Genomic DNA, 23,698 nt, shown 5'->3' on the forward strand with positions numbered 1-23,698 from the left:
CTGGTGCTGCAAGATGAGAATTCAGAGGTGGAAGTGGAGAAAGAGGTGGAGGAGAAGAAGGGGGGGTTGCAGACACTAATGTAGGTGGTGGCGGAAATCCTGATGGAAGTAGGGCCCCCAATCCTTGGCGTCAGTAGCACCTGTGCCATCCCAGGATACGACTCACTCCTGGCCTCCACAACGTTCACCAAGTGTGGCGTCAGGGAAATGTAGCGTTCCTGGCAACAAGCACTTGTCCATGTGTCACTCGTTAAGTGGACCATCCCAATAACTGCGTTGGTCAGGGATTGGGTGATGTTATGGGACACATGCTCATGTAAAGTGGGGAAAGCACACCGGGGAAAAATTGTGGAGGCTGGGCACTGAGTAACGAGGGACGGCCGCCTCCATCAGGCTGCGGAAAACTTCAGTGTCCACAAGCCTAAATGGCAAGATTTCCAGGGCCAGCAATTTGGAAAGGTGCACATTTAGTGCTATGGTCTGTGGGTGGGTGGCTGGGTATTTGCGCTTTCGTTCTAAGCCTGGTGTATGGACATCTATACGCTGCGCTGGGACACAGAAGTTGATGTGCTAGCTGATGGTGCTTGCAAAGGTCCAGGTGCAGGACGGGAGGCATCCGGGCCTGTGTCTTGAACAGGGGATTGGCCAGCACGTAACACAGGGGAAGAGGAGACAGTGGTGTGACCCGCAGACACTGATTGTGGACCCAGGCGTCCGGCCCACCTATTAGGTTGCTTTTATGCCATGTGGCGGATCATGCTGGTGGTGGTGAGGTTGCTAGTGTTCACGCCCCTGCTAATTTTGGTACGGCACAGGTTGCAAATGACAATTCTCTTATCGTCCGCACTTTCCTCAAAAAAACGCCAGACTGCGAAACACCTACCCCTTGGCAATGGAGATTGCCACAAGGGGGTCTTCGAGAACAGTTGCAGGCCTGTTTGGTGTGGCCCGCATTCTCACTTTTGCCACCCCACTGCCTCTTCCAGCCTGTTGTGGTGCTGCGGATCCCTCCCCCTCTGTACTGCTGTCCTCACTCGACTTGCCACCTTCCCAGGTTGGGTCAGTGATTTCCTCGTCCACCACCTCCTCTTCCACTTCCTTACTCTGATCATCCTCCTGACTTGTTGACCTAACAGCAACCTCACTTATTGGCAACTGTGTCTCATCCTCATCATCAACCTCTTGAGACACTAATTGCCATTGACTTATTTGCAACTGTGTCTCATCATTATCATCCACCTTGTGAAACACTAATTGCCATTCCCCACCGTCATCTTCTTGTGACTGTGGATGCTCAAGAGTTTGGGCATTGGTGCACATGATCTTCTTATGTCCCTTTTCAAGCGGGCTTGGTGAGAGGTCCAAATCAAGGAATGGCAATGAAAAGAGCACCTCGGAATATCCAAGTGTGCGATCACTTGTTTGGCAAGACTCTCCATGCTGGGAATAAGGAGGATCAGGGTGAGGATTCTTTTCACCAGACTCTTGGCTACTGAGACTGGACTTGGTGGAAGACAGGGTGGTGCTTAACCGACTGGAAGAATTATCTGCTGCAATCCAACTGACTACCTGGTCGCACTGGTCTGACTTCGAGAGTGGGGTCCTGCGCCGCCCTGCAAACTGGGACATGAAGCTAGGTATCGTGGATGAGTGTGTTTCTTGTGCTCTGGCAGCAGACACAGTTTCACCGCGCCCAGGACCACGGCCTCTGCACCATCAGCAGCACGGCCACTGCCTCGTCTCTTACTGCTCGCCTTCTGCATAATTAATGGTATATATGCTTGCAAGTATGTGACACGTACAGTAGCGCAGGTTTTGTAAGTGTATGCGCAAATAAAGTACACAGAATGTCACAGATATTTAGGATGTGCAAATGTTATACAGGAGATGTAGCGCAGGTAATGTCACTGTCACCAGCGGCTAATAAAAAATGACAGGGAATGTCACAGATATTTATGATGCACAAATGTTATACAGGTTTGTAAGCAAGATGTTGAGGATTCTTTGACCTATATTTTTAATTTCATTTTGTTTCTTTTTTTTTTTTTTTAAGTGTTTTATTTCTTTGACCTATATTTTTATTTCATTTTGTTTCTTTGTTTTGAAAAAAAAAAATATAAATAGTTTAATTTCTTAAAGTGGAAACTATTGGGAAGGAGCTCTTAACAGCTACTTCCCAATAGTTTCCACTTTAAGAAATTAAACAAATTTTTTTTTTTAAAGAAACAAAATGAAATAAAAATATAGGTCGAAGAATCCTGAACATCTTGCTTACAAACCTGTATAACGTTTGCGCATCATAACTATCAATGATATTCCCTGTAATTTTTTTATTAGCTTCTGGTGACAGCAACATTACCTGCTCTACATCTCCTGTATAAAGTTTGCACATAGGACTGTGAAGAAGTTTCACAATTGTGAAGTATCTCTCCTTCGCCCTCTATTGGCAGGATTTTCTATTGCAGGATTATTGACTGTCCTACGGTGGAACATTTTTTACTCTTTTTTTTACTCTTCCATTTTTTATATATATTTTTATGTATTTTGATATATTTTTTTTATTTTAAGTGTTATATATTTTAATTCATTAAAGGTACATTATATACTAACAAAACTTGCTTCATGCGCAGCTCCGGGTGACAGAGGGCCTGTTAAATTCTGAATCACATTACTTCTAAATACAATAGGACCTTGGGGTAGTCCAATTACAGGAGCACCTGGGTCCTGCTAATGAGGGGGTGAGCCACTATTTTCTCTGTTACACAGGATATGTAGCGCAGGTAATGTCGCTGTCTGCAGCGGCCAAACAATTGCATGCTATTTAGTGCATGTTGCGCTAATAATTATATTACTGCCAGACACAACAATAGTCCTTAAAAGGACTTTTGGGTCTCTAACACTAACCCTGCCTAACCAAAAAATGAAATTCAATTCCCTACACTATCTGTCCCTTCTACAGCACAGCTCTCCCTAAGACTGAGCCGAACACGTGTCATCGGTGCTTTATAGCAGCGGTCCCCAACCGCCGGGCCGCGGCCCAGGACCGGGCCCTGGAGGATGTTTTGCCGGGCCGCGGCGATAAGGGGAGTCTTTAACGCTGTGCTAATGAAGTGCTTCCATTATGGAAGCGCTTCATTAGTACAGAAGGACCAGGAACCGGTGAAGGATCTGTACTCACCACTTCCTGGTCCTCGGCTCGGCTATCGGCTGTGCAGGGCTGCGCACAGCGTGAGGTCGCTCTGTGACCTCACACCGTGCGCCGCGATACACAGCCGACAGCAGAATGAATGAAAAGGATCGCGATGGTGACTAGGAGCAGGAGAGGTAAGTGTTTATTTTATTTTATTTGCACTGGGGGCTGATGGCTGACCTGGGGGACATTGGGCAGACCTGAGGGGCTAATGGGGGACATTGGGCAGACCTGAGGGGCTAATGGGGGACATTGGGCAGACCTGAGGAGCTAATGGGGGACATTGGGCAGACCTGAGGGGCTAATGGGGGACATTGGGCAGACATGAGGGGCTAATGGGGGCTTATGGCTGACATGAGGGGCTAATGGGGACATTGGGCAGACATCAGGGGCTAATGGGGGACATTGGGCAGACATCAGGGGCTAATGGGGGACATTGGGCAGACATGAGGGGCTAATGGGGGCTTATGGCTGACATGAGGGGCTAATGGGGGACATTGGGCAGACATGAGGGGCTAATGGGGGGCTTATGGCTGACATGAGGGGCTAATGGGGGGCTTATGGCTGACAAGAGGGGCTAATGGGGGCTTATGACTGACATGAGGGGCTGATGGGGGGCTTATGGCTGACATGAGGGGCTGATGGGGGTCTTATGGCTGACATGAGGGGCTAATGGGGGCTTATGACTGACATGAGGGGCTAATGGGGGGCTTATGGCTGACATGAGGGGCTAATGGGGGGCTTATGGCTGACATGAGGGGCTAATGGGGGCTTATGGCTGACATGAGGGGCTAATGGGGGCTTATGGCTGACATGAGGGGCTAATGGGGGCTTATTTCTGACATGATGGGCTAATGGGGGGATTATGGCTGACATGAGGGGCTAATGGGGGCTTATGGCTGACATGAGGGGCTAATGGGGGCTTATGGCTGACATGAGGGGCTAATGGGGGCTTATGGCTGACATGAGGGGCTAATGGGGGGTTTATGGCTGACATTGGGGGGTTTATGGCTGACATTGGGGGGGGGTTTATGGCTGACATGGGGGGTTTATGGCTGACATTGGGGGGGTTTATGGCTGACATTGGGGGCTAATAGATGGCTAAAGGTTTGGGGGTCTGATCTGAGGTCTGATTAACATTGGGGGTCTGATTGCTGGTCTAGCCTGAGGTGTAATGAAAAAAATGTTTTTCTTATTGTTCTCCTCTGAAACTAGGTGCATCTTATAGGGCGAAAAATACGGTACAGTGCAGCAGAGACCAGTGCAGCAGAGACCATAGTCAGTTTATATAGTCGTTATATAGTGTTATATATTTTAATATGCACCTTGTGTTTTGTTATGCGTGTGAATTGGTCAGCCCCGCCCACCCCCTAAGCCCCGCCCCAGAACCCCCCGACACTTTAAGGCCTCTATACGCAGACCAATTATCAGAAACAAACATTTGTATAAACAATTTTCCTAATAATTGCCCTTTGTAAAGATGCCAAAGATCATCTGATGAATGGGCAAACTCTCAATCATCAGGTAAAGGCTTTGGTGATGATGTGGACACCAAAATTGTTGTTTCATAATTTCAAAATCATTGCTCGTGGTCAGAGCCACATAATCTCTCCTAAATGACAGATTATTATTGAAGAGGAGGACATTGTTGACTGGATGGCTCACTCATCATCTCAGTCTCAGCATGATGATGTAGAATTTAGAATTTGTTACTTCTGAGTCTGACATCATACCTTTGAGCCAGGGCTCTTTGCCTTATTCATCTGCCTCCTCCTTGCGGCCCCAGAGAAGCCTTTCATTACATGATCTCTGTCTTCACTGCCCCATCCTCGTGGGGCACAGTCTTTTTATTTTTTTTCTAAGAAGAGAGAACACCTCCGGTGCTACGAAAGATACTCAAGATAGTCTTGCTGTTGATGGGTTGTGTGTGAACAGTCAGCATTTGAACTGTCATGAAGAGGAGGTTCAAATGAAGGCGGGGGACCTGATGACTGAAATGTTTAGCCGTTTTGGTGAGGGGGCATACATACACTGACAAAAATGCCTGGGAAAATGATGACTATGATGATGATTGTGAACTGGGAGCAAGAGGAGGGTCATGAGGCAGTGGTAACTTCAGATGAGGAGGGTGGTGACAGCAATAACGATCTAGAAACAACATATGGCTAAAACATACACAAAAAAAAACTGCTGCCAGGCTTGCTTCTGTTGCAGTCAACTCTGGAGCAGGTGATGCTACTGATGTGTCAGACCTAGACGAAGCTTAGCTGGTGGTGGTTCAATGCGGGTATCTCTTGTATGGAAATTTTTCTCCACAGTACCTGCAGACAAGACCACAGCAATATGCATTTTCTGCGGGATTTATATTTATTATTTATGTTGATTAATAAAGAGCCTTTCATTCCATAGCGCTGTACATATGATAAGCGATGCACATACATAATACAGACAATTGCACCAAGCATGAACAAGATGAGTTACAAACTGGTACAGAAGGAGAGAGGGTCCTGCCCGCAAGGGCTTACAATCTACAAGGTATGGAGGAAGGACACAGTAGGAGAGGGTAAAGTTGGTCACGGCGGTATAGAGGCAGCAGGGTCACTGGTTGTAGGCTTGTCAGAAGAGGTGGGTTTTCAGGTTTCTTTTGATAGATTCCACTGTAGATGAGAGTCTTAAATGTTGGGGTAGTGAGTTCCAGAGTGTGGGGGATGCACGGGAGAAATCTTGGAGGCGATTGTGGGCAGAGGTAATTAGAGGAGAGGAGATCTTGTGAGGATCGGAGATTACATGTGGGGATGTATTGGAAAAGTAGCTCAGAGATGTGCAGAGGGGACAGGTTGTGGACAGCCTTATACGTGTTTGTTAGTATTTTGAACAGAATTCGCTGGACAATGGGGAGCCAGTGAAAGGATTGGCAGAGGAGAGATACAGAGGAGTAACGGGGTGAGAGATTGATTAGTCGGGCAGCAGAGTTAAGGATAGATTGGAAATGGAAGGCCACAGAGGAGGATGTTGCAGTATTCTAGGTGGGAGATGATGAGAGCATGTACAAGCATTTTTTCAGACTCCTGGTTGAGGAATGTGCGGATGCAAGAGATATTTTTGAGTTGGAGACGGCAGGTTTGTGGAAAGGGCTTGGATGAGGGCAGGAGAGGGCAGAACCAGGGACTTGGTTGACTAGAAAGAGTGTGCAGCCATTGATCGTGACAGTTATGTCTGTTGGGGGGTTGATCAAGATCGTGGAAAAATTATAAATTTTGTTTTATCCATGTTAAGTTTTAGAAAGAGAGGAGAAGAAGGAGGATATGGAAGATAGGTATTATGGGATTCTGGATAGTAAGGTGGTGATGTCTGGACCAGAGAAGGAGATTTGTGTGTCATCTGCATAGAAGTGATACTGAAATCCATGAGACTGTATGGGCTGTCCCAAGACGAAGGTGTAGATAGAGAAGAGCAGGGGTCCTAGGATGGAGCGGGACACCAACAGAGAGGGAATGAGATGAGGAGGTGGTGTGAGAGTAGGAGACACTAAATGTCCGGTCTGTGAGGTATGATGTGATCCAGGGGAGGGCCAGGTCCATGATGCCAAAAGATGAGATAGTTTATAACAGAAGGGAGTGGTTGACGGTGTCAAAGACAGAGGACAGGTCAAGATGGAGGAGGACAGTGTAATGTTTTTGGTTTTTGGCTTTTAGCAGGTTGTTGGTGACTTTATTAAAGGCAGTTTTGGTTGAGTGGTGATGTCAGGGGAGAAGGAGGAGAGGTAAGAAGACAGTTCAAAATGGACATGTTGTTAAAGTAGCTTTGAGGCATATAGAATAAGTGATATGAGGCAATAACTGGACAAAGAAGATGGGTCAAGTGAAGGATTTTTGAGGACGGGTGTAATGGTAGCATGTTTAAAACCAGAGGGGAAGACACTAGAGGTTAGTGATAGGTTGAAGAGATGAGTTAAGGCTGGGATAAACATTGTGGGTAAAAATAAGCTTTGGGCATTCAAGCACAAACTTAGGTACAATGGCTCTATTGCAGAACATAGTGCGGCATCACAAGATCCAGTGGAAAAAGAAAATGGGCTAGCATGTAAAACAATACTGTCCTCAATTCTGTCATCATTCTATTACCCAGGCCATATCCACAACCAGTACAGTGTCATTGTTGTCATCATCATCAGCTACTACTTCCCCTGCTCAGACTTCTCCATCTTCGTGTCATCCGCTCCATTGTCAGTCATCCATAACGGAAACAACAATACCCACTCAGTAATCCATTTGTGTGCCAACTGAATTCCCACCTGGTCAAGTTGCTAGCAGTGCAGTTGCTGCCATAACACTTAGCAGATTCCACTGCCTTTGGAGAACTGAAGGTGTGCACTTAGCATCACTGGAAAATACCTAGCTGCCATTATTTCTCAAAAATGCCTACCCCAGCTTGTATTTTCATGTGACAGAGAACATGAGCCATCCCCTAAAATTGTTCATAGCTTCTATGGGCAGGGACAGTACATGTTTTGCATGACAGTGGTGATGTTGGACCACAGCAAAGAAGCCAGGTCCTATTGACACCTCTAAATGTTTATCCATGTCCTTTTCTATGGACAGCCTCCAGTCCACAACCGACTGGGCAGATAGCTGCTTCCACTCCCCTTTCTTGCATATGTATAAACTGAATTTTTTGCCATACTGTTTTACAACTGATAAGCCTGGGTGAGAGCAGCAACGCAGTGAATCAGTTGGTAATGTGCAGCAAATTCCTATTGGATATTTCTGCAGCAGCTAGAACTGGGCAATGTTTTCAGTGAAAATGGCAGGAACATTGTGGCTGTGCTGCATTTGAGGTAAATAAATAACACATGCACCCAGCATGGCGCATGAGATAAAATTCGTAGCGCAACACTTTTTATAAAAAGTATCATGGCTTGCAATAGGTGATGACCATGTCGATGAGAGTGTGCATTTCAGGCTTTCTTATGTGGTTAGGAAGGCCTCCCGAATGGTCTGCCTTTGCACCGCTTGATCTGCGATTCTGAGCACTTTTGATTTGAGTCAAATTTATTTGGACCTGAATCGGACCTAAAGCAAATTTTCTGAAATACAGTCATACTGTATCTTCGCTTTTAAACCCCTGTACAGAGATCTAGATTCTGCTGCAGGGGAACCACCATGCAGATACCTCTTAAAATATTCTCTGTTCAGTGACAGTTTAGTCAAGCAGGTCAAAAGACACTGGTACATGACAACAAGCCGACAGTGCAAGAGTGAGCAACCTTCCGCGCTCCAGTTACTGTAAAACTACAGCATGCTCCATTCATTTCTATGGGAAGTCTGCATGCTGGGAGTTGTAGTTTCACGACAGCTGGAGTGCAGAGGTTGCCTATCCCTGTTCTAGAGTGTAGTTGGTGGACGGGCCAAGGGCAGGCAGAGTACATTGAATCCGGTATTTAGACAATAGAACCTTAGGAAGGCAATGAGATTCTTGTTAAATTCTTCTGAAGAGTGCAGGTTTAAGATATGGCTGGCTAAACCATCTCAAAGTGTGGAAGAGTGCGCTCTCACAGCAGTAAAGTCCCTCTGCAAGGAACATGCAAAATACCTTGCTGACTGACTCCAATGCACAACCTTTTAGATTCAGGACCTTCTAACTTCCTTCTCTGAGGAGAACTTTGGTGTAGAAGAAATTCTTTAGCTGTAGAAGTCTCAGAGACGGTGGTTTTCTCAGGTGATTGCACATGTAGCTGTTCACTGTAGCACAGCCAGAACTCCACTGACTAGTCATGGGTTGGACCCATGGTCTATCTCCCCAGCAACCCAATTTGTAAACACAGGTTTAACTCTTAATTGTCTATAAAGTGACATTAGGTACACAAATACAGCAAATCACAACATTTACTCTATTAATATAATATAACATCAGTTACCTCTTTTAGTGAACCTATTCTGGGTACTGCACAAGTTCATTGGGAAGGTGGCAGGATCGTCTATAGAGAATCTTTGCTCTGTGACTGTTGCCGTCTTCTGTTTGCAAGCCGAGTTCAATGAAAGTGCAGACAAGTCGAAGTTACAAATGCTGCACACACCGTCAGGTATGTTGAATTTTAACTCCAAATTCCTTTTGCTCAGCCAGTAGATACCACCAGCAAAGGTGTCTGGCAGCAGCTTTCTCCTCTCTTGACATTGAAAATGACTACTGGGGAGTCAGGAGGAATAAAAACTGTGGGCAAAACAAGTGTTTAACCGACAGCTATTGAAGGTGTATTGCATATTTGGTGGTTAAGTTCAGTGTTGGTTGAATTGTATAGTTCAGAGATGCTCAATCTGTTGCCCTCCAGCTGTTGCAAAACTACAACTCCCAGCATGCCCTAATAGCTGTAGGCTGTCCAGGCATGCTATGAGTTGTAGTTTTGCAACAGCTGGGTGGCCACAGGTTGGGGATCCCTGGTATAGTTGATTGGAATTGTAAATATGGTGGCACAATATAAATGAAGATTATTATTATTAGTGTTGTTTAAATTATTTGGGGAAATATTGAATCCTCCCTTGAGAGATGTGTCATCCATTTTCATTATTTGAATTAAGAAATTATTATTTACTTTTGTTGAGGCACATGAGATATCTTGTCGGTGAAACACAAACTTCCTGTATTTGAAACACATGGGCACATGAAACTTCCTGTTTGTGGATCACATGGCACTTCCTGTCTGTGGATCACATGGCACTTCCTGTCTGTGGAACACATAGCATTTCCTGTATTTGGAACACATGACACTTCCTGTCTGTGGAACACATAACACTTCCTGTATTTGGAACACATAGCACTTCCTGTATTTGGAACGCATGGCACTTCCTATATTTGGAACACATGACACTTCCTGTCTGTAGAACACATAGCACTTCCTGTATTTGAAACACATGGCACTTCCTGTATTTGGAACACATAACACTTCCTGTATTTGGAACACATGACACTTCCTGTATTTGGAACACATGGCACTTCCTGTCTGTGGGAAAGATAGTACTTCTGATGTTCAGGGTCAGTGTGAGGTTTCTTCCTGTCTCCGTCACTTCTTTTCAGCCAAAAAGTAAAATGTTTATGCTGTTTGTATGTTCTCTTTTATGTCTGATGAAGTCAGGAGCTCTTATCCCCCAGAACATATTACAAGGACTTTTATTATAAACCTATATAGTTAGTAAATAGACGTTAGGAGGACTGGTGGTGGAGTACTAAGGACCTATCGGTGGAAGAATCATCTCCAACATGGATAATAAGGACTTTTGATTAGTGACCCAGGAAGGTGGTAGGTCCATGTGTTGTCTACTGCCCTCTAAAGTAGTAAGTCAGCTCTTATAATGTTTTTTTACCAGCATTTTTTGGTGTCTTAGCTTCAGTCTATTTCTGAGCACCGGATTATTACTTTACATATCTCAATATGTAGGCCATCAGTAGTCCTTTATCATTCCTGTTCAGTGGTACTACTACTAATACAGTCTCATCTGGTGAAGTAGATCTGCTAAACCAGTAGGTCATCAGAGTGTGCCGGGTTGCCGTAGTAACACAGTGCGCAGGAGGGGAGAGAGAGCAGGCTGGAGGAGGGACGTGAGGGGGTGCATGTGGCTGGATCTGCCAGAGGTGAGTAACAGAATATTAGATGTTCTTCTAAGTGTGATTTTGCCCTCAGTTCTCATTGTTTTGTTCCTCAGGTTCAGGACTGTACAAATAAAGATTTCTTTGGAAGACGATGGATGAGGACAGAGACCACATGGCTGCGAGGATATTAGACCTCACCCTAGAGATCATCTACCTGATAACTGGAGAGGTGAGAGTCTCACATGACATCCCTCTTATCTCTATTAACTCTTTAATGCTCAATAACATACTGTTACATCACAGAACGCTTGTGGATAATGGTCTGTGCCATAATAACACATGATGGGAATGACACAGGCTAAGGAGTGGCTGGTGCACACTCCCAGATCCCAGCTCTCATTGCTGGGATCAGAGATAACTCTGATCCTGGCAGCTTAACCCCTTAGCTGGATGTTGGTAACCCAAGAACGCAATCGTGAAATGCTGAGTACCGAGTACTTGGCCCAGTAACCAAAGCCTTTTGAAGGGCCGTTATTATATCCTGTCTCTGCCTGTCAGAATACCTATACACTGTAATACTCCTGTACAAGGTTTAAGTCCGCTTAAAGGGGCTAAAAAATTTAAGGACTTTTTTTTTTTTTTTTTACAGTTTTAGAAAATATTTTAAAAAAATTCTAAAACCCCGATTTGTCTTATTTCTAACAAAGCTAAACATTGTTATTGTCACATCTAAAAATATCCCAATATTTATGGCGGCTCTGTCACCAGGATCAACCCCATTAAACCAGACATACTGGCTGATAGGTCTCATCATGCTGATTACAACTATATCTTTATTTTGTCTGCAAGCTAAACAGCTGCAGAGATATCTGTGTTTATTCATATGCAAATGAGCAAGTTCAAGCACCAGGAGGCGGGGCTGAACCCTGTGCTCTGCATACGCCCCATCCCCTTGATTGACAGGGCTAGACATCAGCATGTTGAGGGCAAAGCTGTCTCCGACTCTCCTGGCATCTACATATCATATACTCTATGTACTATAGTGTTACCACACTGAGATCTGCTCAGAAAGCTAATCTAAATAGCACTGCTTTATTCACAGGCACAATGTATGATTATACAGACACTAGTAATATGTGTTAGCTTGTAAGCATGGAAAAAACATATTTCTTTATGCAGTAATCCTATAGCTCTGTGGTAAATGGTCTGCTATGCAATTAGACAATCCTTAATTCAAGTCCCAGGAGAGATTGATATAATCATTTTTTTTCTGTTATTCTTTTTCTCTCTCATTAAACCTATAATAAAATATATAAATAATATAATAAATAATATCATATAATAATAATAATAAAAGTCCTTACTATAATGAGAATTATGGTTTGTTTTTTTTTGGTGCTCAGAAACCTAACACGTAATACTGGTTTATTCACAGCCACAATTTATGATTATAAAGAAACCAGCAATATTAGGCTACTTTCACACTAGCGGTTTTACTGGATCCGGCAGGGTTCAGCAAAAAACGCTTCCGTTACTGATGATGCAACCATCTGCATTTGTTATGAACGGATCCGGTTGTATTATCTTTAACATAGCAAGGACGGATCCGTCATGAACTCCAGTTAAAGTAAATGGGGGCCGGATCTATTTTCTATTGTGTCAGAGAAAACGTATCCGTCCCCATTGACTTGCATTGTGGGTCATTCTGCGGTTTGCTCTCCGGGATGAGGACGGAACGGAATACGTTTCGGAGCTATCCGTTCTGTTCAGTTAAGTTTTGTCCCCATTGACAATGAATGGGAACAAAACGGAAGCGGTTTTTTTCCGGTATTGAGAACCTATGACGGATCTCAATACCGGAATATACTAACGCTAGTGTGAAAGTAGCCTTAATTTGCTTTGTAAGCCTAAAAACATAGGGGGTAATTTATTAAGACCAACGTTTGAGACATCGATCTTAATACCCCTTTGCACTGGCGGTGGCATCAGCCTCTACATAACTACATAACTTTGGTGTATCTACCGCCTATGTAAAACAGGAATACAAAATGATAAGTGAGATGGGCCTGCTGGCTCGCCCTCTTCCCCGCCTACATCACACACCCTTTTTTAGGCCTAGCGTGAGCAGGGAAAAGTTGCGCTGCAATCTGCGCCGGATATACGTAAAAAATTGGCATATATCTGTTAATGATCCTGATAATTCTCAATGTTATAAGGATTTAGACTTTTATTGGGTTCAATGTGGAAGTTAAAAAAAATAATCTGAAGAAAAAAAACATGGTAGACTTTTATTATGACGGAATGCATTACTGAATGCCTCTTATAGGTTTCCGTGGTGCATGCCGTCATAGAATTTTGTTATGGTCCGTGGTAACGGAATCCGTTATGGAATTCTTAGATAACCCGAACGCCGAACTTGCAAATTGCAAGTTCGCTCATCCCAGGTGAAGGACTCTTAAAATACAGTGATCGGTGTCATCCCATGCACAGGATTACACAGTAGTGAAGAAGTCGTCTGGTGAGTTTGTGACACCCCATATGTTAGGAGAATGGAGCAGGACCCCGGGAGTCATCACTGAGCCTCCACCTCATTCACTGATACATGAGCAGAAGATCCTAGAACTTACCAACAGGATCACTGAGCTGCTGACCGGAGAGGTGAGCGCTGCTGGGAATGCTGGGACATTATACAATAAAGCCAAGGAGATGTCTGGAGGATGACTGTATGATTGTGTGTGTCAGGTTCCTATAAGGTGTCAGGATGTCACTGTCTATTTCTCCATGGAGGAGTGGGAGTATTTAGAAGGACACAAGGATCTGTACAAGAACATCATGATGGAGGATCACCAGCCCCTCACATCAATAGGTAAGAGGAGACCTTCCTTCATTATAAAGGACACCAGGTTTGAGGATCACCTAGTTTCACCCATCAGTTGATCATCACATATAGACAATGTATTCAGTCACTGGGTTTATTTCCTATAGATGAGTCCAGTGGTAGAAATCCACCAGAGAGATGTTCCAGTCCTCTATATTCCCAGGATTGTCCTGAGGAAAAGCCAACTTTCCCACTGGATCATCAGGTGAGATTTCCCACTCTTTCTACCACACTCCTCCAACAGTGGAGTATATGCTGTATATGATCTAGCTGTTGATGGCCATCAGTAATGGCTATAAATTATTTCTGTCTATTTCTCCATGGAGGAGTGGGAGTATTTAGAAGGACACAAGGATCTGTACAAGAACGTCATGATAAAGGATTACCAGCCCTTCACATCACCAGGTAAGAGGAGACCTTCCTTCATTATAGAGGAGACCAGGTTTGAGGATCACCTAGATGCACCCATCATCTGATCATCACATATAGACAATGGAGGACATTTATCAATTATGGTTGTTTTTGTGTTATTTTTAAGTCTTTGATTTGTGTGTCTGCACCAAAGGTATTAAATGATATTACATAGTATATTTGCCTTAATTGCAATGTGGTTTACACCTGTATGTGTAATAGTAGATCGGGGGGCAGGTGTGCATGGCAACTTTGTTTGAGACATTTGAGATAGTTAAAAAATATTAAATGTAGTCTAAAACTGTTGCCATCATAAAGATAGAACACTGGGAAAAGTGTCTTGAAAAGACAAATGTTGCAAAATTTGCCACAAAAACTGATGACAAATATACACCAAAAAATAGCTGTGAATCTAATAGTAAATGCCCCCAATGTATTCAGTCACTGGGTTTATTTCCTATAGATGAGTCCAGTAGGAGAAATCATCCGGAGAGATGTCCCAGTCCTCTATATTCCCAGGATTGTCCTGAGGAAAAACAAAATGTTCCACTGGATCATCAGGTGAGATTTCAGGAAATTCTTTATAGATTGTTGTAATTACATTTTCTACTACCCCATAAATGTATTCAGCAGTGGAAAAAAAGGCAGAGCAGGCAGAGCGACTGAGGTCAGCAACAGCCATTTCAGTCAGATTAGAGCCAAAGCTGCACAGTGGCTGCAATCGGACTAAAATGGCTGCTGCTGGCCTCAGTGAGTCTCTCTGCCACTGCTGCTCTGATGGAGTGCCCACAGCCCTGCTGCTCTGATGGAGTGCCCACAGCCCTGCCCTGCTGCCCATCATTAACATTCATTAAAATTTACTATGGTTGGAGCTTTGGCTGCTGCTCACTTTGGCTGCTGCTGGAGCTGGAAGCAGGTCCTCCTTGCTTGCTGCGCCACTTTTTGCCGCCCCCACAGACCTAGCCCGCGGTCTGATGAATCTGTCTGCTGGGCTGACACTGAGAATACGGGGAGCGGGCATTGGGTCACACACAGATGGGGGCGTGGGGCAGGCACATCGGTGGCGGGGATAAGCACTGCCACTTCACCTTCTCTGCCGGAGGAGGAGGCGGAGCTGCAGTGAGTGACTGGGTCACGTGCCCGCTCTCGGTGCTCTGAGTCCTCTCCATTCTTCCGCCTCGTTCCAGTCTTCCACCGCAGCGCTGATGGGGGCTGGACCCGGGTCGGCTGCTACTGTCTGCAGCAGGCTGCGCGTAAGTGAAGCGCTGCTGCTGCAGATGATGAATTTGCTAGCTGCAGAGAGGAGAGTAAGAGCTGGCCTCACCGCTCCCCCGTGAGCCGCAAATGAAGGTGCAAGGAGCTGCGGGTTGGCCACCGCTGGTGTAAATTATTGACTAAGTAATAGCACAATGCCAATCAGCTGCTTCTAAGGCTAACATATGACTGTCATGCATTGTAAGAGTCATTGACTCTGAGTTACAGATATAGGGGAATTTATCATGAGAGTTTAAAGTAAATTTGAAGCCCGTTTTGCTTGAGCCTGCGTTGCCGTACTTTAACCCACATTTATCAAATGTTGCATGTTTGATAAATTTGTGTTATCCTTAAACTTCTAGTTTTCCTACTCCGCTGACCTAAAAAAAAAAGTCTGTGTTAACTCTAGAGTAAAATGAATTTGCATAGGTAACCACACCCACATTCCCACCCATTTTTCTAATCTGGAGGGAGTGGTGTAAAAATGCTAAAAGTTGCTAAATTTGTGCACAAATGAGTCCAAAATGTTGGAATAGCCCCATTCTGAGGGCATAATTCTGGAGTGAAGGCATGATAGATCAGGGCCATAATCTCTTACTACCGTACAAAATATTAGTGCAGCCTCATCTAGAATATGAAGGACGATTTCGGCAGCAGGGTTGAAAAAAGTACAAAGAGGCGAAATAAAAGTGATACAGACTTGGAGAAGTAATGACATTTATTTAGTCACTTGAATGGGGTCCGCGATCCGTATCAGACAGTCCACACTGCAAAAAAGTAGTGCATGCACTACTTTTATGCGGTGCGGAGGCACGTAGAGAACCCCACGGAAACAGTCCGTAGTGCTTCCGTTGGGTTCCGTGCCTCAGTTCCGCACCAACCTTCCGGATTGCGGACTCATTCAAGTGAATCGGTCTGCATCTGTGATGCGCGGTGCACACAGCCGGTGCCTGTGTATTGCAGACCCCCTGTTTGCAACGGCCGTGTGTAAAAAAGCCGAAATGTAAGAAATACTATGAGCAGATTTCGCAGTGAGGTCACCACAGACCACACCAAAGAACAGAGGGACCACTCTCTGGCTGGAGGAAAGAAGGTTCAGTTGCTTGCTATTTCTATCTGATCACCACTTGAGGAGGTCCTTCTCCTTTAATGTCCATAGGTTCATGATTTTTAGGGGGTTTTAACATTCTCCAGGATAGAAGACAATCTAGCATTGTTTATTTTATTTTTTTTCATCGTAAAGGAATCTTCACAAGAAATTTATGGTGGAATGACAAGTGGACCAGAAAACGCACAATCAGAGTCATTGAATGGTGAGAGCCTTTCATAAATATTGTGTTTTATTCTGCCCCTATAATTACCGACAGATTTTACATTCTCATCCAGTGAAATGGATCACATGGAGTAAGTGATCTTCCTTATGGTTGTTACTATGACTGGCTTTTTCTGTAACAGATGGGACTAAAGATGACTCCAACCCGTTAAACCTTAGACTAATATCTAAAAAAGCAATCAAACAATTGTATGGTGGCGACCCCTAGTAGAACTATGAATGATTGAAGTTTAAAGGGGTAGCGCCATCTCACACATGTTGGTATATCACTAGGATAAGCCACCAATGTCAGATAGGTGTGGGTCTCTAGATGGGACCCCCAAAGTGAGAAGAACCTTGCACCTAAAACCTTTGCTCTCTCTGCAACTGCTTCGCCCTCTTAGATTTGAAAGACTCTTGTGTCTAGTGACTTTAGGACTCCTAATTGTCTCTTGCTCGTAGCAGTTTAATGTGTTCATTAGAATCTGCTGATACAATTATTTCGATCAATATATGTGTTCATTTTTTATTAGAAACTGGTATACCAAATTTTGGTAGTTTTTTATGGATATTGTTGACTGCATGTTATTGACACCATGTCTTATTTGACACTTTTTGTCTGTAGGGGTCTGATGGTGGGACATAAGGAGAATCATGTGCTGTCATCGAACATGGTGGCCATCACACCAGCTGACGGATACTCTATAGGGGATAAATGATCATTACTACGATCGTTCATCCCCATACACTTTACATTACGTCGGCAGCACATCTTCTGTTTACACTGTGCCATATGTGGCCAAATAGCAAATAAAAGATGGCAAGAAATGTGTTTCTGATCATTTGTCCCATGATTGGTGAGGTACTTAAGACAATGGTTGGCTGAACAGTCATACATACGAACATTTTGTCCCGATTTTCAGCCTGTGTAAAAAAGGCTTTATTGACAGAATTTTTATATGTCTCATTGTATGGAGCGGCAGGGGCAATATTCGAATTCGCGATATTTTGCGAATATTTTGTAGAATATTCGTCATATATATGAGAATTTGTGATTATATTATTGATTGCGAAAATCAGCAATGTAATATTCGCTTAATGCACGCAAAATACAAGCGTGGGTCACTTATGCTACATTTTTCAAGCTGGTATAAGTTTTCTGAGACTAGAGAAAATGGTTGGCACGGCAGAACATTAGAATAGCTTTATATGCAGAGTGCTCCAATATATTCGCACTTGCGAATTTTCGTCAATTAATGATGCGCATTTTTTTTGCAATACGTGCAACTTGTGACATCACAGCACTATGTCTGTAGCATGTATGTATGAACAGCAGAACCTATCAGCTACACTATAGATCAATCTAACCTACACTGACTATCTCCCCCTAACTATCTGAATTATATATATAAGATAACTGTCTAATGCAATACAACAAAGCACAGAGCACAGCAATGACACTGCTGTCTCTTTCATAACTGCAATAAACTTTAGAAAATAGCTGCTGGGGTGGTTCTTATATAGTAAGGGGTAGGCAACTTTTCTATTGGTTGCTAGGAATGTTGCTAAGTTGTGACAAAGCCTTCTCATTGGCCCACAAGCTAGAAGAAGGGAGGGAGAATCACCTGATGTGCACTGTGTTAAAAAACAAAAACCACAAACGAATATTCGTCATTACGAACATATAGCACTATATTCTAAATATTTGCGAATTCTCAAAGTGCCGATATTCGAGATAAAAATTCTTAATATAAATATTCACGCTCAACACTATATAGCACATAGGCATAATAAATTATTAAAACCTTTTTTTGTTTCTATCTCTAGGTGAAGACCAAATGAGAAGCACTCATGAACATACCTCATGTGAATTAGATGATAATCAGTCTCAGATTGGCAAAACTAGAACTGAACACAGACTGGGTATAATTTTTGCAACTTCTGAAAGTGGGAAGCAATTTAAAAAGAAACATAGTCTTTCCGCGCACCAGGGAATTCACAAAGGCAAAAGACAATATACATGTTCAGAATGTGGGAGATCTTTTGGTAAGAAATCAACTCTTGTGACACATCATAGAATTCACACAGGAGAGAAGCCATTTTTATGTTCAGAATGTGGTAAATGTTTTAACCAGAAGGCAAGTCTTATGGAACATCTAAAAATTCACACGAAGGAGAAACCATATTCTTGTCCAGAATGTGAGAAATGCTTTTATAGGAAATTCTATCTTATTAGACATCTGAGAACTCACACAGGAGAGAAGCCATTTTCATGTCCTGAATGTGGCAAATGTTTTACTACTAAATCCTGTATTGTTAAACATCGGACAATTCACACAGGAGAGAAGCCAAATTCATGCTCAAAATGTGGGAAATGTTTTAGCCAGAAATCGGCTCTTGTTATACATCAGAGAATTCACACAGGAGAGAAACCATTTCCATGTCCTGAATGTGGAAAATGTTTTACTTTGAAAGCAGCTGTTGTGAGACATCTGAGAACACACACAGGGCAGAAACCGAATTCATGTTCAGAATGTGGGAAATGTTTTAGTGACAAAGCAAGTCTTAAAGACCATCTAAGAATTCACACAGGGGAGAAGCCATATTCTTGTCCTGAATGTGGGAAATGTGTCAGCTATAAATCAAGTCTCGTGAAACATCTGAGAATTCACACAGGAGAGAAACCATTTTCATGCAAAGAATGTGGGCAATGTTTTAGCCAGAATTCAAGTCTTGTAAAACATCAGAGAATTCACACAGGAGAGAAGCCATATCCATGTTCAGATTGTGGGAGATGTTTTAGAATCAGATCAAGTCTTGTGAAACATATGAGAACTCACACAGGGGAGAAGCCAGTTTCATGTTCGGTGTGTGGGAAGGTCTATGACCATAAAACAAGTCTTTTGGAACATCTAAAATCTCACACAGAGAGAACCCATATTCATGTTCAGAATGAGGGAAATGTTTTTGTCACAGATCAAGTCTTGTAGAACATCTAAGAATTCACACAGGGGAGAAGACATTTTTATATATATATGTAAAATGTTTTAGTTACAAATCAGATCTGGTTTATCACCAAAGAGTTAATTCAAGCGAGAAACCATTTTGATGTTCAGAGTTTAGGAAATGTGACAGATGCGGAGCTCCGATATAGGACCTTTGTCAGGATGTTTTCCCTTTTATCACTTGAAGGGATTGTCCAGATTCAGAGCTAAACCTGGACATATCTCCGTTTTCACCCAGGCAGCCCCCCTGATATGATCATCGGAGCATTTCATACTCTGATGCTCTTCTTTGCCTTGCACTGAATCGCGCAGGGCAAAAGCTTTTTATGAAGATCAGGTGACCTACCGCGCTCTCCAAAGGGTAAGTTAGGCAGAGGCTTCCGCCTAGCAGTGAGCCCGGTGACATGACCGGCACTGATGGGCGGAAGCCCGATTGAACGTTAGATACTTGTAACAAGATGTGCTTGTATGGAGTCTGTAGCAAGGCCCTGAAGCGGTCACTCTGACATTAGGCCTTTGTATCAAATCTAATGCAGATAAGGTAGCAGAATTATTGGAGACGGATCCCTCTATGTTAGACAAAACAATTCTTGTAGCTCAGTTATGCATTTTAAATTCTGGTGTTTTTCTTTAAAGTGTAGATGGCATGCAATATTGGAAAGGGATGCCCAAGTGGCAGGTGAAAAATTGTCTCTCCATCAGGAAAGGAAGCCCTGATCTCCCCTTGACAGGAAGAGACACTTACCACTATACTATTACGGCCTGTCATGTTGGAGACTAGGGTTCCATTCTTAATGTGCTTGCCAAAGAATGATGCATTCACAAGTCCAAGCACCCAGCACAAGTAACTTTCTGGAGGAAGAGGACTTTGATGCGGAGGGTTTGTGGCCATCATAATACCCAACTCACCCTAGGCTGACAGTACAAAGTGCAGCAAAAGCCCAGTAAGTTGCACTAACTAAATCCTGCTGACATCAACAACCATCAAGGTAAAGGAGAAATTCACCTGGATCGCTGTCTCATAGCAAAGACCAGAATGAGAAGAGTGAGGAGACAGGCAGACAAGACAAACTAGTCAGCAGTACCTTACTATTGTGTACAGCATGACAAAGAAATTGGTAATAATTAATCGTCCACTGAACTCCCCTGTGCAGCCTGACTCCGCAATTATGTGGCTTACCCAAGGGTGACAATCAGTGAAGAGCAGAAGAAGATGCATTAGTAGTACTCAACATCTCAGGAACACCAAGATTGCTTTCCTAAACTCAGCCATGGGATACTTTACTGCCTGTGCGATTGTATGAGGGATGTCCAAACCCCACACTAAGGCCTCATGCACACGACCGTATATATTTTACAGTCCGCACTGACAATTTAAAAAAATGAGGAGTCACATGTGAGAGAGAGATTAGTAATTTCTCCCAAACACCCACAGTGGAGGAGGAGAGGCCACTTAGTCTTTCTCATCCTGCAGTCTGAGGCTGCAGAACATGTCCGCATTTTGCTGCTCCATAGAGATGGAAACGGATAAGGAAATTGTCAGTCTTTATAAATAAAGAAACTACATTAATAGTAAAAGAGAATTATATCGAAAAACAGGCAGATGTTTTCATGCAAGGAGAGCCAAATACAGATGATCAGGGCTCTGGTTTGTTGCCAAGCCAAAGGGCATTTAACCCATTTTCCTGGAGACCGTCCACGTGAAGGTCCCTTTCCAATATTGCATGCCATGCACACTTTAAACAGTAACACCAGGAGTTAAAATGCATAATTGAGCTACAAGAATTGTTTTGTCTAAAAAAGAGGCCTCTGCTTTGCAGAGACCTAACAATGTAAACATGTTTGTTAGTGTAAATCCTGTAAAACAATAAAAAAAAATACAATTTTAACTATAAATTATGGATTTATTTGGAAATGCTCTCATGGACACCTGCTATTCACAACTTCGATCTTCCACCAACTGCCAGACCTGGGCACTTGGCAAGTGGCAAGGAACAACTTGCCGGATCAGTGAATACCAGGTGAAACCGCGCACTGCCAAGATACCATCCGGCCCCTTTCACTATAATGGGGATTGACGGAGATCTGGCTGCTACCCGTCCGGCCACTTCTAGGCATATTTGCTGGGTAGTGGCCGAATCTCCGCCAGTTCCCATTATAGTAAATAGAGATGGCCTTGCGGTTCACCCGGCAGCCGTTTCGCGGCGCACTTTGCTTGTTCACCGAACAGGCGAACATATGGCGGTGTCCGCTGGCGCCATATTCTTTTACATTGTGAAGAACTTTGACCCCTGACACATCCATCAGGTGGTACAGGACAGCCAATTGAGACGTTTCAGCACACGGACATACCTCCTACCTTATAAATAAACCTGATCTGGCCGCCATTTTACATTCAGTCTTTTGCCAGGGTAGGGAGAGGTTGCGGTGTGGAGCAGGGACAGGCTGTTAGGGACACCAAACACTAGCTAATAGGACCACAAAAGTCCCTTTAAGGGCTGGTATAGGTGTGCTATCGATAGGTGTGACTTACTGAGGGGTGTAATATACTTATAATATACTTTCCTACATAGAAAGTATATTATAGTGCATTTGTATTGTGCAGCAGTTGTGCGCGTTTCTGCTGCGATACTGCAGCTATACAGAGGGGCAAACGCTCTTGGAACAAATAATTTCAACTGGTGGGATATACCAGTTGCCCCGCCAAAAAAATGATTGAAGCAGGGGTGTAATATGCCAATAATACTTTCTATATAGTGCATTTGGGTAGTGCAGCATTTGTTTGCGGTTCTGCTGCGTTACCTCAGCTACACAGAGTGACAAACGCTATGGGAACAAATAATTTCAACTGGTGTGAAATACCAGTTGCCCCCCAATAAAACAGATTGAGGCAGGGGTGTTATATACGTATAATATACTTTCTATATAGTGTATTTGGGCAGTGCAGCATTTGTTTGTGGTTCTGCTGCGTTCTCGCAGCTACACAGAGTGACAAACGCTACTGGAACAAATCATTTCAACTGGTGTGATATACCAGTTGCCCCCCCAAAAAAATTATTGAGGCAGGGGTGTGATATAACTTCTTCCACAAATACTGCTCCTCTATAGGGACTTTTGTTACAGGGTCATTTTGAAAATGACAGGCAGAGGAAGATAAATTATTTCTCCATCCATTCCAAGACCTTACCGAAGCACAGCCATTCTTGGCATCGGATTAGGAAGAGGAGGTATCAACGGTCACCACCGAGCAGTCTGATGACTGTACCCAGATCAGCCCAAGGAGAGTGGCCCCGCTGTTGCTGCCTACTCCGAGATCTCTAATGTCAGTGGTGGTGAAGGTGACGATGATGACGTGTCGATGGATGTCACGTGGGTGCCCACAAGAGAGGAAGAGGAGGGGAGTTCAGAAAGAGAGACGGAGCAGCAGATAGGGAGGAGAAGCAGGCAGAACTTACAGTGCACAGGCGGCAAAAAGAAGACTGCTAATGTATCTGGAGCGAGCCATCTACATTGCACGGTCACATCTGGCGCTCCCAGGATGCCGGCACATGGCTCCGCAGTGTGGACTTTTTTTAACGTGTCAGCTGCTGTCAATAGTGTTGCCATCTGCAGCCTGTGCTGTCAACACATAAGTCGCCGTAAGCCCAACACTCACCTAGGGACGACCGCCTTAAGAAGCACCTGGCCTCCCATCACCGAGCCCAGTGGAAGCAACACCATCAGAACCCACAAAGCCACACTCCTGGCGCTCCACGTCCTGCCTCTTCTCCTTCTTCTCCCATTTGTCCTCCACTCCACCTTCCACCATGCCGTTGTCGCGTTCATCTGGCAAAAGGCAGGCTTACGTGGCCCAAATGTTAGAGTGTAAAAAGATGATGACGCTGGATAACCGTCTTGCCCAATGGCTGACTGCCGGCTTGTCCGAACTGCGAGCCCGCCAACTACTGCCATATAAACTAGTGGACTCAGAGGCCTTTAGAAAATTTGTGGCCATTGGCACACCGCAATGGAAGGTCCCCGGAAGGAAATATTTCTCCCAGAAAGGCATCCGGGAGCTATATGGC

The 23,698-nt window shown here is 44.0% G+C and overlaps 1 protein-coding gene and 1 long non-coding RNA gene across 6 annotated transcripts in view; both read left to right on the top strand.

Annotated features, from left to right (window-relative positions):
- Nucleotides 1–21,947, top strand: part of LOC122930683 (gastrula zinc finger protein XlCGF26.1-like) — a 234,610-nt gene extending 212,663 nt beyond the window's left edge. The window contains exons 1-6 of one of the 4 annotated variants that reach the window (XM_044284236.1): nucleotides 13,584–13,640; nucleotides 13,760–13,857; nucleotides 13,979–14,057; nucleotides 14,527–14,624; nucleotides 16,561–16,630; nucleotides 18,457–21,947. In XM_044284236.1, coding sequence (XP_044140171.1) covers nucleotides 13,607–13,640; nucleotides 13,760–13,857; nucleotides 13,979–14,057; nucleotides 14,527–14,624; nucleotides 16,561–16,630; nucleotides 18,457–19,619 — 1,542 coding nt within the window. In that variant the 5' untranslated portion in view covers nucleotides 13,584–13,606 and the 3' untranslated portion in view covers nucleotides 19,620–21,947. Of the gene's footprint in view, nucleotides 1–13,583; nucleotides 13,641–13,759; nucleotides 13,858–13,978; nucleotides 14,058–14,526; nucleotides 14,625–16,560; nucleotides 16,631–18,456 lie in introns of those variants that run through there. The other 3 variants (XM_044284237.1, XM_044284234.1, XM_044284235.1) reach the window with 3 other exon arrangements.
- LOC122930699 lies at nucleotides 10,212–13,577 on the top strand. Of its 2 annotated transcripts, none has more exons than XR_006388159.1 (4): nucleotides 10,212–10,816; nucleotides 10,866–11,003; nucleotides 13,265–13,432; nucleotides 13,517–13,577. It is a non-coding gene; the product is annotated as an uncharacterized LOC122930699 (long non-coding RNA). The 2 variants fall into 2 exon arrangements; XR_006388158.1 differs by having other exon boundaries at nucleotides 10,888–11,003.
- Nucleotides 21,948–23,698: the final 1,751 nt, after the last annotated feature.

Source organism: Bufo gargarizans, chromosome 3 (assembly GCF_014858855.1).
Source record: "Bufo gargarizans isolate SCDJY-AF-19 chromosome 3, ASM1485885v1, whole genome shotgun sequence".
NCBI lineage: Eukaryota > Metazoa > Chordata > Amphibia > Anura > Bufonidae > Bufo > Bufo gargarizans.